General features: G+C 38.6%; 1 protein-coding gene across 1 annotated transcript in view; it reads right to left on the bottom strand.

The window, feature by feature from the left end:
• The window catches only part of LOC130179228 (receptor-type tyrosine-protein phosphatase N2-like), a 231,040-nt gene that overhangs the window by 150,336 nt on the left and 65,458 nt on the right, over positions 1-15,246 (bottom strand). The window contains exon 10 of the mRNA XM_056392074.1: positions 5,572-5,658. Coding sequence (XP_056248049.1) covers positions 5,572-5,658 — 87 coding nt within the window. The remainder of the gene's footprint in view (positions 1-5,571; positions 5,659-15,246) is intronic.

Below are 15,246 nucleotides of genomic sequence, written 5' to 3'. Positions count from 1 at the left end.
GTGTGTGTGTGTGTGTGTGTGTGTTTGTGTGTGAATCATACCACCCCAAACCACCCAATCCCCACATTCACAAATCCATGAATGTCCACATTTGTCCTCTTTTCTCTGTCTCTTACTTCAGTTTATGTTTAGAAGTTGTTCAATTTACTGCATGAAAACCTCAGCACACACAGGTACATACCAACACACACTCTACCAGCATCAGTGTTCAAGTGTTAAATCCCAGTGTTTCTATCAGTGTAAAAAGTTTCAACCATCACCTCTCTGAGGACACACACGTTACATAATCAACACGTCATTGAAAAAATCAATACTTGATAACATAAACATATGTGAAGTACAAACCAGATAAGAGAGAAATAATCCAAAATGATTCACAGTAATCACCATTTCATAATTGGTCTATATAATACTGCAGAACAGTGTGCACACTATGTGTTAATGCTGATAGTTTTGTCTTTTGTCAGTATGAAGAAGAGAGCACTTTAATCAAATGTCAAATTTGAAACCAAGAAAGAATTTTTTTTTTAATATGATTTACTAATGTTTTATTTTGCTTTGTTTTATTTCGTGAGCTGTCCACTGTGCACCACACCCAAAACACCGGCACTAGGTCTGAGACTACACTTCATTGTGACATTTTCCCACTTTAAAGAAAATACAGGTGGTGTGTCTCGGTTCACGAACTTACATACTCAAACTTTCTATTTTGACAAGTACAGCAACATGCAACATGGTGCACTCAAAACTGTCATTTCTCACCCTCAACGGTCACCATCTTGGCTGTGTAGCGAAAGGTGTGGGACCACCAGCGTATTTGAAAAGGTTGTACTTGTGAAGACGGCGACTGATTTGGGTGCCACCAATCCTGTATGGGACAAAATGTGTCCTGTATTTTCATACACATCATTTCGTTAATAAACTGTGTCCTCGAAGTGATGTGAATAATGTGATGTCAAGTAAAACCAAAGCAGTTATAGCCTACAGGTTTAGTTTTTATTATATGAGCAGGAGACTGACAAGCGCTGTGTGCTGTGAGAAAACACACATATGGTTTCCTTCTACAGATAAAGACAGTAGTACAACGCCCCGGTGGCTCACCGGATAGATTGCATGCCCTGAAGGCTTAGTACTAACCACAGCCGCCTGGGTTCAAGTCCAACCCGTTGCCCTTTGCTGCATGTCATCTTCTCTCACACTCTCTCTCTCTGACTTTCCTCTCAAATACTAATTATAAATCAGAATTAGGCTACATTTTTTGTTACCCTTGATATTTTTGTTATTTTGGGTTAGAAGCACATGAAACAGTGTGTATTGGCATTCTGAAATCAAAAATTCTCTCTTTGCATCAGCAGGGGCTGGGCGTCCCTTATTTCTTCACAGAGAAGGTGGCAACCCTTGTCGTCAGTGACGATGGCGGCCTAATTTCCATGTGGTGTGACACAGGGACAGGCACAGGAAAGTAAAACATTCGTTTTGAAGTCAAGTGAGGAAAACGGCCGGCAGGTGAGCGATAATCGTGGTCACCTGGTGTGATTGCCATTTGCGGTGATTGCACAACAGCGGTGTTTGATAGAAATTCAGGCACAACACCAGTGAGTATACTGTGTACACGGTGTGCTACATGTGAGCACATGTACTGAAGTATCCGATCTGAGACACAGCACAGGCTAGAGTTAACATTTAGCAGCGGTTCTCAAACTGACAGAAAAAGGATGAAAACTAAAGGCAGTTAAGACAAAATTGGGACAGTGGAAATGTTGGTACTAAATGATTTGGTTCTCAGATGCTTTAGAACAGTAGCAGGTCATACTTTGCTAATACTTGTCACCATCAGTTGTGGTCTTTGGAGTATGCATCTGAGGGAAAAGGTGCTGGTGCTTTGATGAACGGGTGCATAACAACGGTCACAGTGTCAGCCATGGAGGAAAGTAATTGGAAAAAGGAAGATAATTTGAAAACAACAACAACTAAAAAAGAGACCAAAACAGCTGGAGGGGGAAGACAGAGCGAGATGTTGTGATGTTCTATTTCATGGGTTTGATTGGCTTCCTGGCAATTTGGAGGTGCTGTGAAGACTAGCATTATAGGCTGGGGTGGTGTGTGTGTGTTTGTCTGTGTGTGAGGTACAATGCAGTCAACTTTAGTAACTTCAGTGTTAGAAGCAAAAGTATATTACAGCTTGGTCTTATTTTCAGTTTTGACCATCATTACTATCAGTATTCCTTTCACTGTACTCAACTTATTTCTTGAAATCTGGGACCAAGGCAGCAACAAACACAAGCAACAGCTACTTGTTCCTTTTTATTATGGTTCATACCCAAAGTGCTCAGTTCAACCAAAGGGCCTAAAGAGCTGAGGGTATCAAGTATTGGCAAAAAAGAAAAAAACTTTGTGGGAAAAAAAGGCATAATGATTATTCTGATAAGGACTCTATGATGTGGTTAAAAGCCCCAATGAAAGCTAGTAAGTGGAACTTGAGTTGGACTTGTTTCATCAAGCTATTATCTCCAAGGTCAAGCGAGAACTGTGACATTTACTTTTGAGGTAACAGCTACTATTCCTTGTTGTCAGATCACAGCATTAAAAGCTCCATATAGTATAAAGGTTGTTTGATTATAAAGCAGGTCTAGGTTCTATATTAGTACTGTGAAAGTATCAAAGCCTCAGTCCACAGAGAAATGCACACAGCCTGTATTCACTAAGTTACTTCTGTAACTTTATGATGTCACAACAAAGCAGTCACCGCTCTCAGCCATGCCCCAAGCCCCGCCCACCTGTATCCACCATCTAACCTTGCAGGATTTGGTTTCTCTGAGTGTTTACCTGAAATCTGCTTTATTTTCATTCAATCACTCAGAAAACAGTCAGTCGATCAGAAGAGAGGCTCTGAGCCTCCTGTCTTCTGATTGGCTCACTGACCTGTTGTTACTAGAGCTCCAGAGAGAAGCCAGAGAGAGGAGATGTGAAACTACATTGAGATGGTTTTTTGGTTCTTAAAACCACAAATATATCTTCTTATGGATCAACACTTCAAATAAAACACAGAAGAGGAAAATATGGAGCTTTAACTTATATAATATTATCATGACTCATCATGACAGGTGATGGTCAACACTTGATTGAGATCCTGGTTAAAATAAGTCTCCTATAAAATAAGTGCAGCAGCACTTGTTTTGCTACTAGCCGCATTGAAAATGTTCACAACCCACTGCAAAGTCACCTTTGCTAAAATATAGCAACAACTCTGAGAAGGAAGAGAGGGAGAGGTTGAAAGTGACAGACGATGGACAAAGACACCGAGAGAGAAAACAGAAATAAAGTGAGACAAACTGAGAAAGAAGCAGATTTGAGAGGGAAGGAGGAGAGGAAACGGAGGGATAGATAGAGGCAAAGATTGAGAGAAACAGATAATAACAGAATGAGTGAGAGACAGAGAGAAAGAGAGAGTGAGAGAGGGTTCAGGCAGAGTTCAGTCTCATTAATAAATGATTGCATTCAGCGGCGGCTCAACTCCAACATGTCAATAACCCGGACAAGCAGCTCCTCATTGCTTTCTTTCCCCCTAGAGCAGGAAAATATGTTGACAGAATGAAAATAAGACAACGTCCTTGGATTTCGTCTCTGTAAGGGCAGTGTTTTCTCTTTCTCTTTCTCTTTCCCACCTCTGATTTTAATGTCCTGCACCACTGGAAGATCTCTCTGTTTTGATCCCACCAGTTTGCCCTCTCTGATCTGACACTCTTGGGGGTGGGGGGGTAACGCTCAATCTAAGGGGAATATCTGAAGAAGTTTCAGTATGTGACACGCGTCCTTTGAGAAAATTGCCGCCCACTCGAGCCCACAGGTAGGAAGTGACTGTTGATGAGAATGTAAAGCGCACTATGGACATGAGTCATCAACACACCTCTGCTCCTACAGTCTTTCTAGTCTGAAGACAGAGACGTTTGTGGTTTTCAAAATGTTACAGTGACGAATTTGAAGCTTTTTCCAAATGTAATTCTAAATTTAATTGAACTGCTTGGCTGTCTGACAGTTGGCAGGACTACATGTCCAGAGGGACTGTTACATCACAGGGTAATGGGAGTTTTAGAAGGACATTATAATTTAAATGCTTTTACTTTACCTAACAGACTGCACATTGCTGGTGTGTGTGTGTGTGTGTGTGTGTGTGTGTGTGTGTGTGTGTGTGTGTGTGTGTGTGTGTGTTGCTCTACTATAGGCCGTGTTGACCCACTTACATTGTGAGGACTTTTCTTTTAGTGCTTTTTGACACAGTTTGGGGTCCAAACACAGACTGAGATGATCATGGCATTTTTTATCATCACACTGCTCTTACTCAGCATCACAATTTATTGATGAACCGAACATTTCAGTCTTAAACAGTTCTTAAAAATGTAATACTTCACCCATCTTGCGTGGCCAGGTGTGTGACAATTCTTTACAGAAATTACAATCTATTGAATGAAAACATCAGCTTTGAAGCTTGCATAAGTCATTCAAAGGATGTAAACATATCACCTCCTGGTGTCTTGAGTGTGCCATAGATAAATCTATAAAGTCCCTCAACGTCTTAGAGCATGACATGTCATCATTCAGTCCTTCAGGGGATAATGTTCGTGTAGGCAGGTATATACAAGCATTTTGCTTTGGCCTGAGCCTTTTCAGTCACTCCAGGCAGTTGACTTGTGTAATTAGATTTGATTATATATTATGTTGTCCCCCTTAATTTTTGTATATTTCTTTAAATATATACACAAACACACACACACACACACACATATATATATATACTGTATATATATGCAATGACACAGTATACACGAATCACTGTCAATGATAGAAAGAGATTAATAATAATAGAGAGATTAATTGTTACACACTTGGGCACACAAGATGGGCGGAGCATTATCTATTAAAGATCATAGTTGTAAGAACTGTAATTATAGTAAGAAATTTCAAGGATTGTGCAGACTTAGTGGAGGTCTGCAATTCCAGAGTTTTTATTTGTGATCATGATTTTGTTTAAATAGATATATTAGACTGAAACAATATTCATTAAAACTGACATCTGTATATTTTTGCACCATGTTTTTCTCCACATTGACCAAAGGTTTGCAGGTTGTCTGTGGTTGAACGTGTGAAAGGCTGACATTTCTTCGAATAAGAAGATGCTCCACTAATCTTGCCTGGTTTATGCTTGTTAAAATACATTCATGGTGTGAAATGTGTCACTTACAGTGTGCTGGCTCTGTTTTGAACAGATTCTATATACAGTATTGGCATTTTTAACCAGAACAGGTGCAGCCTGATCAACATTTCTCAATAGCAACTGATTATTCAGAGTAGCAGCAAACACAGCAAATGTGTAGGTTTGCGGTTTTAATGATAATCCAACACATAAATGAACAAATGAGATGTTTTTACCACGAGAAACAAAAACCAGCTTTAGGGTTAGATGCTCACTCTATGAGAACGAACAGCATTAACACTGGAAGGAGGAGGGGGCACTGTGCAAGAGTGTGACTGACAAATAAAAATATTTTAAAAAAGCAGATACTGTGTACATACGAGAATTCTGCGTAGTCCATCATCTGGATTTTGGCCATGCGAGCCAGGATCTCCAACAGGGTGACGCCTTCATCTGTCTGGAGCCCACTGATGACAGCGAGAAGGAGGCAGGAAGGAAGTGGAGAAGGGGGGGGGGGGAGAGAACAGTAATTAAATGAAACTCCTCCCCAAGAGTAAAAGTCTTAGTTGTCAAAAATGATGTTATCATATCATACATCCAACTTCCCAGAAAACTGGTTGCAACTTCCTTTTAATTTTATGTGCTACAATACTAGTGCAACAACAATCATCTGTGGTAGATGCAGTGGCTAGTGTTTCTGAGAACATGCTAGCATGTAAGCACATGGTTTCCTATGTATGGTCTGACCAAGCAGCAACCTTCAGGGAAAGAAAATAAATCCAACACAAAAACTTCAGTTCCTTGAATGGCCACTTGAGACTGGCTCCAACAGTGAGTCAATCCCCACAGACTCCCATGTCAAAATGTCCAACTTTAGAGCAGAAATAAACATGTTTACAGCTTGGTACAAGAAACTGTTTATGTCTCTATAGCTAATTTGCCCCTTCATGACAACTGTACGGGGGTGAAAACAAAGCCATTTACATTTTATTAGGGTTATTAGGGTTACTTAATTATGCATTAAGTTCAGCATAATCAAGGGTGTGGCCTCTTTGAGTGACAGGTGTATGCTTGCCACAAACCGGCATGTACCAAAGCCTCTGCTCCACCCCTTTGCCCATTTTTGGATTAGCCGAGAGTTAGGCAGTCAGACACTGCCAAGATGGCAACGGCAGAGCAGCTCACTCTGAGCCTCAAAACCACTCTTCAGGAAACTATTGGTGATGTCATAAAGGCTAGGTACATCTTTTTTTACAGTCTATATGTTTAACACAAGAGGATATATTTTTAATATAGATTTTTCATATAATTACTAAATGGACGGTTGAGTTTTCCAAAAATCCGCAGTAGTTCACGCAAAAGGAATAAAAAAAAAAATAAAATTCTGTCACTGTTTATTTGAATATCCATAATATATCTACATGGGATGCAATTTCTCTCTGCTCATTGAGGTAATGAAAATTTAACATGCATGAAGAATTCATGCAACTCAAACTAAAAACTAAAAACTGAAAACTAAAACTTGTATTATGTGGCAATGTGAGGTAAACACTAATGAGGACAAATGAAAATGTTTGAAATTGACATGTGTGATAAAGTAAAGGTTTTATAACTTCAGTTGTCTCTAGAATCCACTCCTGCATTCATTTCTCTATGACAGTAGGATATTAAATATTCGTCGAGGTAACGTTAAACTTATAAACTGAACTCAAGACAGACAACAGACAGAAAGTCTGGTACAGAATGAAATAAAAGACCAAAAGAGAAACCAGAAGAAAAAAAAAAAGAAAAGAGCACTCTCCAGCCCTTCCACAAAAGCTCCCAGGTGAGGTCAGATAGGAGAGAGGTAGAGAGGTGGGAAGTGCACTTTTGTGGCGAGGTGAATACTGAAGAGGTGAGAAAGGTTGGAGACAGAAAGCTTGTTATCATCACTCCCTGGTCCCTGATTTTTGAGCTCTTAAATGTGTGCTGGCAGGAAGTGACAAGGTTAGAGCCTAAACACCAGCTCAGGTGTAGTGAGGGCACAAGGACATAAATGGTTGGTTTGAATAAAACTTTTCTCCTCAGATCTACAAAATGGCCTCCCTTCTCACAATAAAAATGCCAAATGCCATCAGCATTTTCTCTAACCCGAAGACGCCGATGTTTGGTCATGATAATTAAATTGCAGCAGAGGTAAAAACAGACTTTAGTGTACATGGTCAGTGAGCGTCTTCTCCAGTCTTATCCTGCAATAATCTTTTTTAAACTGCTTGTTCATTTTGGTCTTTAGCTGAAGCAAGCATCAGTTTGTAACTCAGTACCAGACTGAGCCAAAGTTTTATATTGTTGTCCTTCAATAAGTCTTGCTTAGGTTGTCCAGCCAACAAGATCACTTTCCAGACTATTCAATGAGTCTAGTTAAGGAAAGTGAGTGTAGCAGCAACTCCTCCTCCAACCTGAACAACCATACAGGTTGTTTTTTTTGTCAACCCTCTGATACAACCCATACGAGTGATTCCTGAAACAGCGCCCCCTCCTTCAGCAGTCATACCAGACCTTGCTGTCATGGTTTCAATGATAATCAAGTGGACTGCACCGAGAGTGGTGTACCTTCTTTTGTCACCATGGTTACTATAATATCAGTCATTGCTTGGTTAGGTCTAGGAAAAGATGATGATATGTGTTAAATTAAGTACTTCCTCAATATTAGACAATCTTTGTTATCATGGTCACAATAATAACAATGTGGTTAACTTGGCAAAACACACATAGATCATAGAAACATAAACATAATACTTTCACATGGGAATCGAACACCGCTCTCATGTGTCGTACCACAACCTCCTCCTGATTTGGACTTTGTCTCTCTTTATATTACATCACCGCGCTTTTCCCTTTGCTTGTTTCATAATAACTACGGCCACTAGATGTTGCCTAGCAACAAAACGTAACTACGGGTCATAATAACCTGCTCCACAGATGACCTATGGGCTCGTCTTTTACAGGACAGTCTCCTCCTGCCTGCTTATGATAGATGAACCCTAAGGCTAGTGCTCCATCCAACCTGGATTGAGGTTGCCAGACCTGCTGAGCATCCGATTATCTGAACCTCATTGCTGCATCTCAGGGAGCGTTGTCTCACATTTCTCTGTTAACTGACTATTGCCAAACCAAGTGGCCGCTTCATTTTGTCCTTCAAATATAAACTTTATTCATCTGTTTGATTCTGACGTCTTTCTTTTGTGTTAATTACTAATGCCTCATTTATTCAATTACTTATTTAGTTATAGTGAATATTCTCCATTTTCGCCAAGTCATGGTCTTGTGTATTCCTTCCAAGTAGAGACAGAGATTCCTGAATCGCGAGTTTACCACTCCTGATTATGACACTGATTCATTTGTTTGATCTATATTCTTTCTATCCTTTTCTTCTTTCTTTTCTCCTTTCTTTCAGTCCACCATACAGCATCTTTCCTCACATCCTTCCCTCTATTCTATAATAGTCCTCAAACTGTGATGCAAGAAGACATTAACATCTCTTTTACTCTCGACACACACTTCAGTACAATTTACTGTCAGGATTCACTTAGAGAAGCAGCTAAATTTAGAAACTCATACTGAAGAGAAATGGCAGATAAATGGAGGAATAACAAATTAAGTATAGTCAATTAAAAGAGCATTGATATGTGCATAGGGCCAGCAAGATGGGTGTGTGTGTGTGAAGCCCACGATTAAAGTTCAATATTCAAACTCCGAGCTCCAAATATTTGTTTACATTAAAATGAGACATGAATCGACCACTGGGGGCAGTAAACACACCGTGATTATTAATAGAGTACTTGAAGACAGTCAACAACCTATATGCTTCCTCCTCCAAAATAAAAGCTTTTGTCTGTCTTGTACGATCATGCAGTATGTCCTATGAATCCCTTGCTCATGTGTATTTATAAAACTGTGACAGTGAAACCATCAAGAACAAGAGAATTACTGACTGCAAAAACGCTGAGAAATGAGCATAAATAGCATCAAAATTGAGATTTATATAGTAAAAATCCAAGAATCTCTAACTTCGACTGCTTCTCTCATAATAAGAGAATATGTCTGACTGGTTGAAACATAATCAAAAAAATACTGGATTGTCTATGTATGAAAAGTTCCTGACAGCCAGGGATTTTTCTCCCACTTCCTCAGCCTGGAGAGCAGACAGCAGCTTCAATAGCCCACAGTGAGAGTCAGCCCTCCACAGTGCAGAGCAGCTGCTTCAGATCTGACACCAGTGATCACTCTGCCTGCCTGCAGGCCTGATCCTGAGGGCTGATAGCTGCAACGCGGACCTCACAGCAGCTTTTACATTAGCTCTGCAGCATACAGTATGTCGGTTTGTGATCCCTCTCTTGATACGACAGCCTGTAACAGCAGGATTTTTTTCACATACAGAGAGCAGGTTTTGATGAATTTCATCCGACGTCCTGTGTCATTCCGCTCCAACACATTTTCGCTGTAAGGACAGCTGCTGACAAAACAAACGCCTGTACTGTCTAGTTTCTCTTCCAATGTAAAGCAGCAAAACAACCTCCACAGCTAACCAGAGCATGAATACTTGCAGCATCTACAAAACATCAAACAAGAGTAGCTGAAACACAAACAACCCAGAGTAATTTACAGTTCATGTTCTCCAGATGATTTAGCCTCTGTTGACTTCTTCTCTAGTGCCACCATGAGGTTGACATTAATTTGATTATTGATGACAGGAGTCAAAACATCTGTTGGAATGATTCTGTCTGTTTCAGAATAAAGAACATCAATGAGAGCTGAGAACCATCATGACATGTGCACCTGCACAATGACACCAAAGTGAGTATTAGTTTCTATTCTATTGTAATTTAATGTAAAACAGTTCAGCAGACTGTTTATTACAACTAAGACGAGGGAATAATGTTTTTTCAGATAAAAGTGCTGTTTCTTTTGTCTTTTTCTCTATACTCTACAATATGATATTGATATGATTTCTCTCTATTACTGTATAATGTTTTTTCCACCCAGACAAGGTCTGGATAATATAATGGCCATAACATTGTTCATTCTTATCAGCTATGCTCTTCCTTGTTCCCTACACCCTCACTGTCCTATTACACTCTCTGCCCCGTGTCAGACATACAATCAGATGACTTTTGGACTCCACTGTAGCTGTAACAAACTGTCAATAGTTTAAAACATTAGAGTTCATATTTCATAGTCCTCAGCCATTTTAGTTAATATCACTGTGCTGTTACAACAGCATCACTTATTTAGAGGGAGATTGTTACTGGAGCAAATATATATTAACTGTCTCACACATTAGGACTCATGATGAATGATGTTTATACTTGTTAATAAAAGTTCTGTTGCACTGTTGATTCAACTACTTCTTTTTATTTTGCAAACTTACATATGACAGTGAAATTCAGCTTTAACTTCATCCACAACTGTATTTTTTGATTTTAAATAGTTAGTTGACTGTAAATTGTACACTACAATATTTAATTAATCCATTTATTACATTCTTTTATACACGTTTCCAGTGTTGTAAATTGTTTAAATTAATGTTCAATAAAGTTATTTATGAAGCTCTTGCTTTAACTTTTTTGATGGTTTTTATAGAAAAAGAAATATTTAAATGTTGTTGTCCGACAACACTGACAATGAAGGATCAAAAAACATGCTGATGTCAAATTGGTAAATACTTTCACCTGTGGAGGTGGTGACAGTGCTAGAGCTGATCCATCATTTAATCACAGTTTAATATTTATAAATTCTGTTCTTAAGTGTTGCTACCATCGCCTGTCAACAACAGCAGAAATGAAGTTGCAGGTAAGAAACTGATCCTGTGAATATTGAAGTCAGAGAATAATAAACAAACTCATCAACAATTGGTCTGTCATTTCATCTGGGAGTAGTTTTCTAGGATCATCATCACAGCACATTAGAGAAATAAGGATGTCCATGCAGTCTCCCTTCTCCACAACCAGATGAATGGAAACAAATGGGCTGCTCTGTACATGAGGTCCTCCTCCTGTTGGCACAGATCACTGTTTTCACAGTGTGGAAACCTTTCAAATGACAATAAAGAAACAAACACTTGAGTTAAGATGTGGTGGATCACAGTTAATCACAAATATCTATCAGCTTTCAGGATATGTGCATGAATGTCTGCTTCAGTTGAGGACTGGTTTGAGTATTAAATTAACAATTATCTATATGACAAATATTTGTCTATACATTTTGTATACGTCACATTATCCTAACTTGAACTATCACGACGTCTTGATGGACAATGTATTAACTAACATTAATGTTGCGCAACACAGATCACTTAAACTGGGTCACATGTGCAAGAAACACAAACCAAACGTCGTTAGATTAACGTTAATTAAATGTACCTTTTTATTGGGCTTTGACTGAACACCTCCACGGGCTAACCCAGGTTTACACAGGTTATCAGTCCAGTGGGGCCAGGTAACGTTAGTATAGCAATGGCTAAGTTGTCAGCGACACACTAGCTGGCTAGCTCGGTTAGCAAGGTGTATCTTCACCTGAACTGTTATAATAACAGGGATGCTAATTTTGGCTAGCAAAGAAATAGGCTTAAAACAAAATGTACTTACCGGAAAAAATTGATCCGCTGACTCCTCCAAGTGTCTTTTAGAACAACTGAACGCCGAACAAGACATTTTCAGGCAGACATGTTGGAGCTAACTTTGATGAACTGAAACCACAACAACAAGTCAAATGTTCAACACACCACTCTCGCCCTATCCAGATTAATAGGCAGGTCCCTCTGTGTAGCAATCACGTGGTAGCCACACCCTAAAACCACTCTGCTTTAACATCCATTTTCTTTTAAATAGGACCATAATTTGAAAAATTAACATCGTGTTGTATTGTAGAAAACTTCAAACTAGCAATTCGGACCATAAACACATAACGAAAACATTTACTGGGGTAATAAATCAAGTGACAAGTAGGGTCATTTTCCCATAGACTTCAATACAATCTGACTTCTTTTTGCAACCTGTGGAGTCGCCCCCTGATGGTCATTCGATAGAATGCAAGTTTAAGGCACTTCTGCATTGGTTTCATTTTCCAGACCCGGAGTTGATGTCAATTTTTATATACAGTCTACGGCTCAAGAGGATGATCCCCTGTGACTTTTTCTGTAGTGCCAGCAACAGGTCAAAGTTTTCAAGTATCCACTTACATATCTCAAAACTGGATGGATTAGCATTAAACTATTGCACAGACATTCATGGTTCCCAGATGATATATCCTACTGACTTTAGTGATCCTCTGATGTGATAATTCCTTTAGCGACACGATTAAGTTAATATTTGTCGTTGAGTGAAATGTCTCAATGACTACTGGATGGATTCCAGTGGAATTCAGTCACATGACCATCTGGATGTGTTGTATCAACTTCTATGATCCAGTGACTTTTGCTTTAGCGCCATCATCAGGTCAAAAATTCACTTTGTCCAATGCTTTGGTTTATGACAAAATACCTGAATCATAAGTACTAATTATCAAATATTAGATCATTAACACTCTAAACTCCGCTGGATATAATCAATACCATACCTGCTAAATGTCTGCATATTAGCATTGAGCTCATATACTGCTGTGCTCACGTACAGCCTAACAGGGCTGCTAGAAAAATCCAATTCAAATCAAATCCAAATTCAATTCATGTCAGTGACACTGCAGTAATCTGTGGATGTTCCTGTAAAGATAATTAGCGTTGCTTTTGCAGAGCTCAACTTTGGTAAACTTTACCTTGCAAATTCCCCCCACTTTGTTCACCTTTGAGAGAATGAAGAGTCTATAGTGGAGGAAGCTTTAATATAAGGTGTTGCTTCACGACCAACAAGTAGTCACTAAGCCACCAAACTTCCAACATCACCTGTTTCATTAACTTTATTTTCTGGATGGGAAGGTTATTGTCATTGTTTTAAATGTTTGATCAGATAACCAATGTCGCTGTTCTCCTGGAGAGAACAGAGTCAGAGTTCAGTTACTGCAGACTGTCAAACATGAATCTGATTCCTGTTCTCTGGGTACAGAAGTGCCTAAGGAAAGGATTGTTGGATGTAGTAATAGGAAAGCCAGAAGTTTCAGTGAAGAAAAGAAGCACAGTTTCTTCCGACATCAAAGACATCTCCTGCCCTGAGGGCTTCTCCAGCGACCCCTTCACACCGAGCTACCTCTGCAAATACATGGTGGTAAAGAAAGTGAAGGTGAAAGAAACGCTGTCACACTTAAATCTAATCAGCAATAATGCCACCAGTAAGATCCAGCTCATTTAAAATTGCCACCATAAAAATAAAACCAGGCAATGTGCAGTGATTTCAGATAGATGTGAGCTGATTCTGCAGATGCTTCATTGTGACATTAACAAGGTGATGCTGCTGAAAACCTTTCCAGGAAATACAGTCACATTCAGGAGGCAGGAGGTAAATCAGTAGCAAATATAACACCACTTTGAAAGAGCACACTGTTCTTGTTCTATATTAACTTCTAGTTTTACAAATTAAAACTGTTGGAGTGCACTGAGTGTAAAACTGGGAAACAAAATGTTCAGGGGACGGTGACAAATCCAGAGGGATCGTGGGTGAATGTAGTTTGGAAAATTACATAATTATAAGCTATTATTCACTTATGGGATTACAAAAAAAAAAAAAAACATAACCTTTTTTTCTGTCAATTACCCTGTACACCCCCTTTATCAATTAAGCTAATTAGGGAGTGAAATGCATTAAAAACTGAATCTAGTTTAGCAGTTGGTATTTTTTAGAGATTTTGGAATATTATAGTTTTTTTTAGATGCAAATCACAACAGTAATGTGCATCATGATTCATGTCAGGTGTGTGGAAGAAAACATGGAAAAAGCATTTATAGGTTGCTGGGTTAAAGGGTGGCAAAAAAAAATAAAAAAAATGCTGTGAGTGTGTGTTGGGGAGCAGGTGTTTTCCTCCAGCTGTGATGAATCACCCTGTCTTCATCCTCCTCCTCCTTCTCCTCCTCTTCCAAGGCCACAGGAGGAGGTGATACACTGAATCCACTGGTAGGTTCCTGTTATCAGCGCTCACCCCTGCCACGGCGCCAAAATGTCAGAACTTTGAATCTAATCTGTCGCATTCCACCTGTTCCACCTGTAGTCCTGCAACAGTGCTTGTATTTTATATTTCTTTTACCACAGCGCACTTCACTCCTCTATGGGCAATTTAAAAAATACTTTAAAATCGTATATCATTCATATCAAAGTTGTGATTTAGCAAAAAGTCAAATATACATGTATTTTATCTAACAAATCATTCTTTTAATCTCTAACTGAAAATAATACATTAACTAGTCTAAACATGTACGGATCATGGTCTAAAATTGTTTGGATTATTGCTTCATATTAATTAAATATTTAATTGTATGATTGATGTATGCATTTTGCATTTTGTGTTTTTCCACACCCTTTTATTTCTTTGACTTTTCAGAATCATTAGTTTTTGGCAACTTTATAGAAGCCATTTATGAGCTTTGTCTCATGTGTAAATGTTCTTCCTGTTAGGATGAAGATATTGTTAGATTTTCTTATCTACAGCACCTTCAATTATTTATGGTGACACTCAGAAATGGACAACATTAAAGAACCTTGTTCACTGTCAGTTTAGTTTAGTTGCACGGAAGTTACAAATAAATATTACACAGTAAAAAAGAGAGGAAGGAAGCCTAGAGGGCTTATTTCAAAGTCTCCCCTTCATTTCAACAAGTCGCTAAAAACATACTACATAAAGCAATACAACATCAAATAGATATAGAAAATAGAAAAGAAAATAACAAAATATAATAATAATAATTATAAATCAAGACGGAAGTTTGAACACTATAATGTGCAAGAGATGTAATACATAGTCACACAAAATTCTATTTAGATAAAAAAATTTTTGTTTTTTTTTAAGTGTTTCTAAAGTTATTAAAGACCATTTCAAAGTGAATTCCAGAGATGAGCAACTCTAAATCTGATTAAAAATTGATGATTGGAAGT

The sequence above is a fragment of the Seriola aureovittata genome, chromosome 12 (assembly GCF_021018895.1).
Source record: "Seriola aureovittata isolate HTS-2021-v1 ecotype China chromosome 12, ASM2101889v1, whole genome shotgun sequence".
NCBI lineage: Eukaryota > Metazoa > Chordata > Actinopteri > Carangiformes > Carangidae > Seriola > Seriola aureovittata.
The sequence above is the reverse complement of the archived record's forward strand: the minus strand, read 5'-3'. Positions and strand labels throughout refer to the sequence as shown.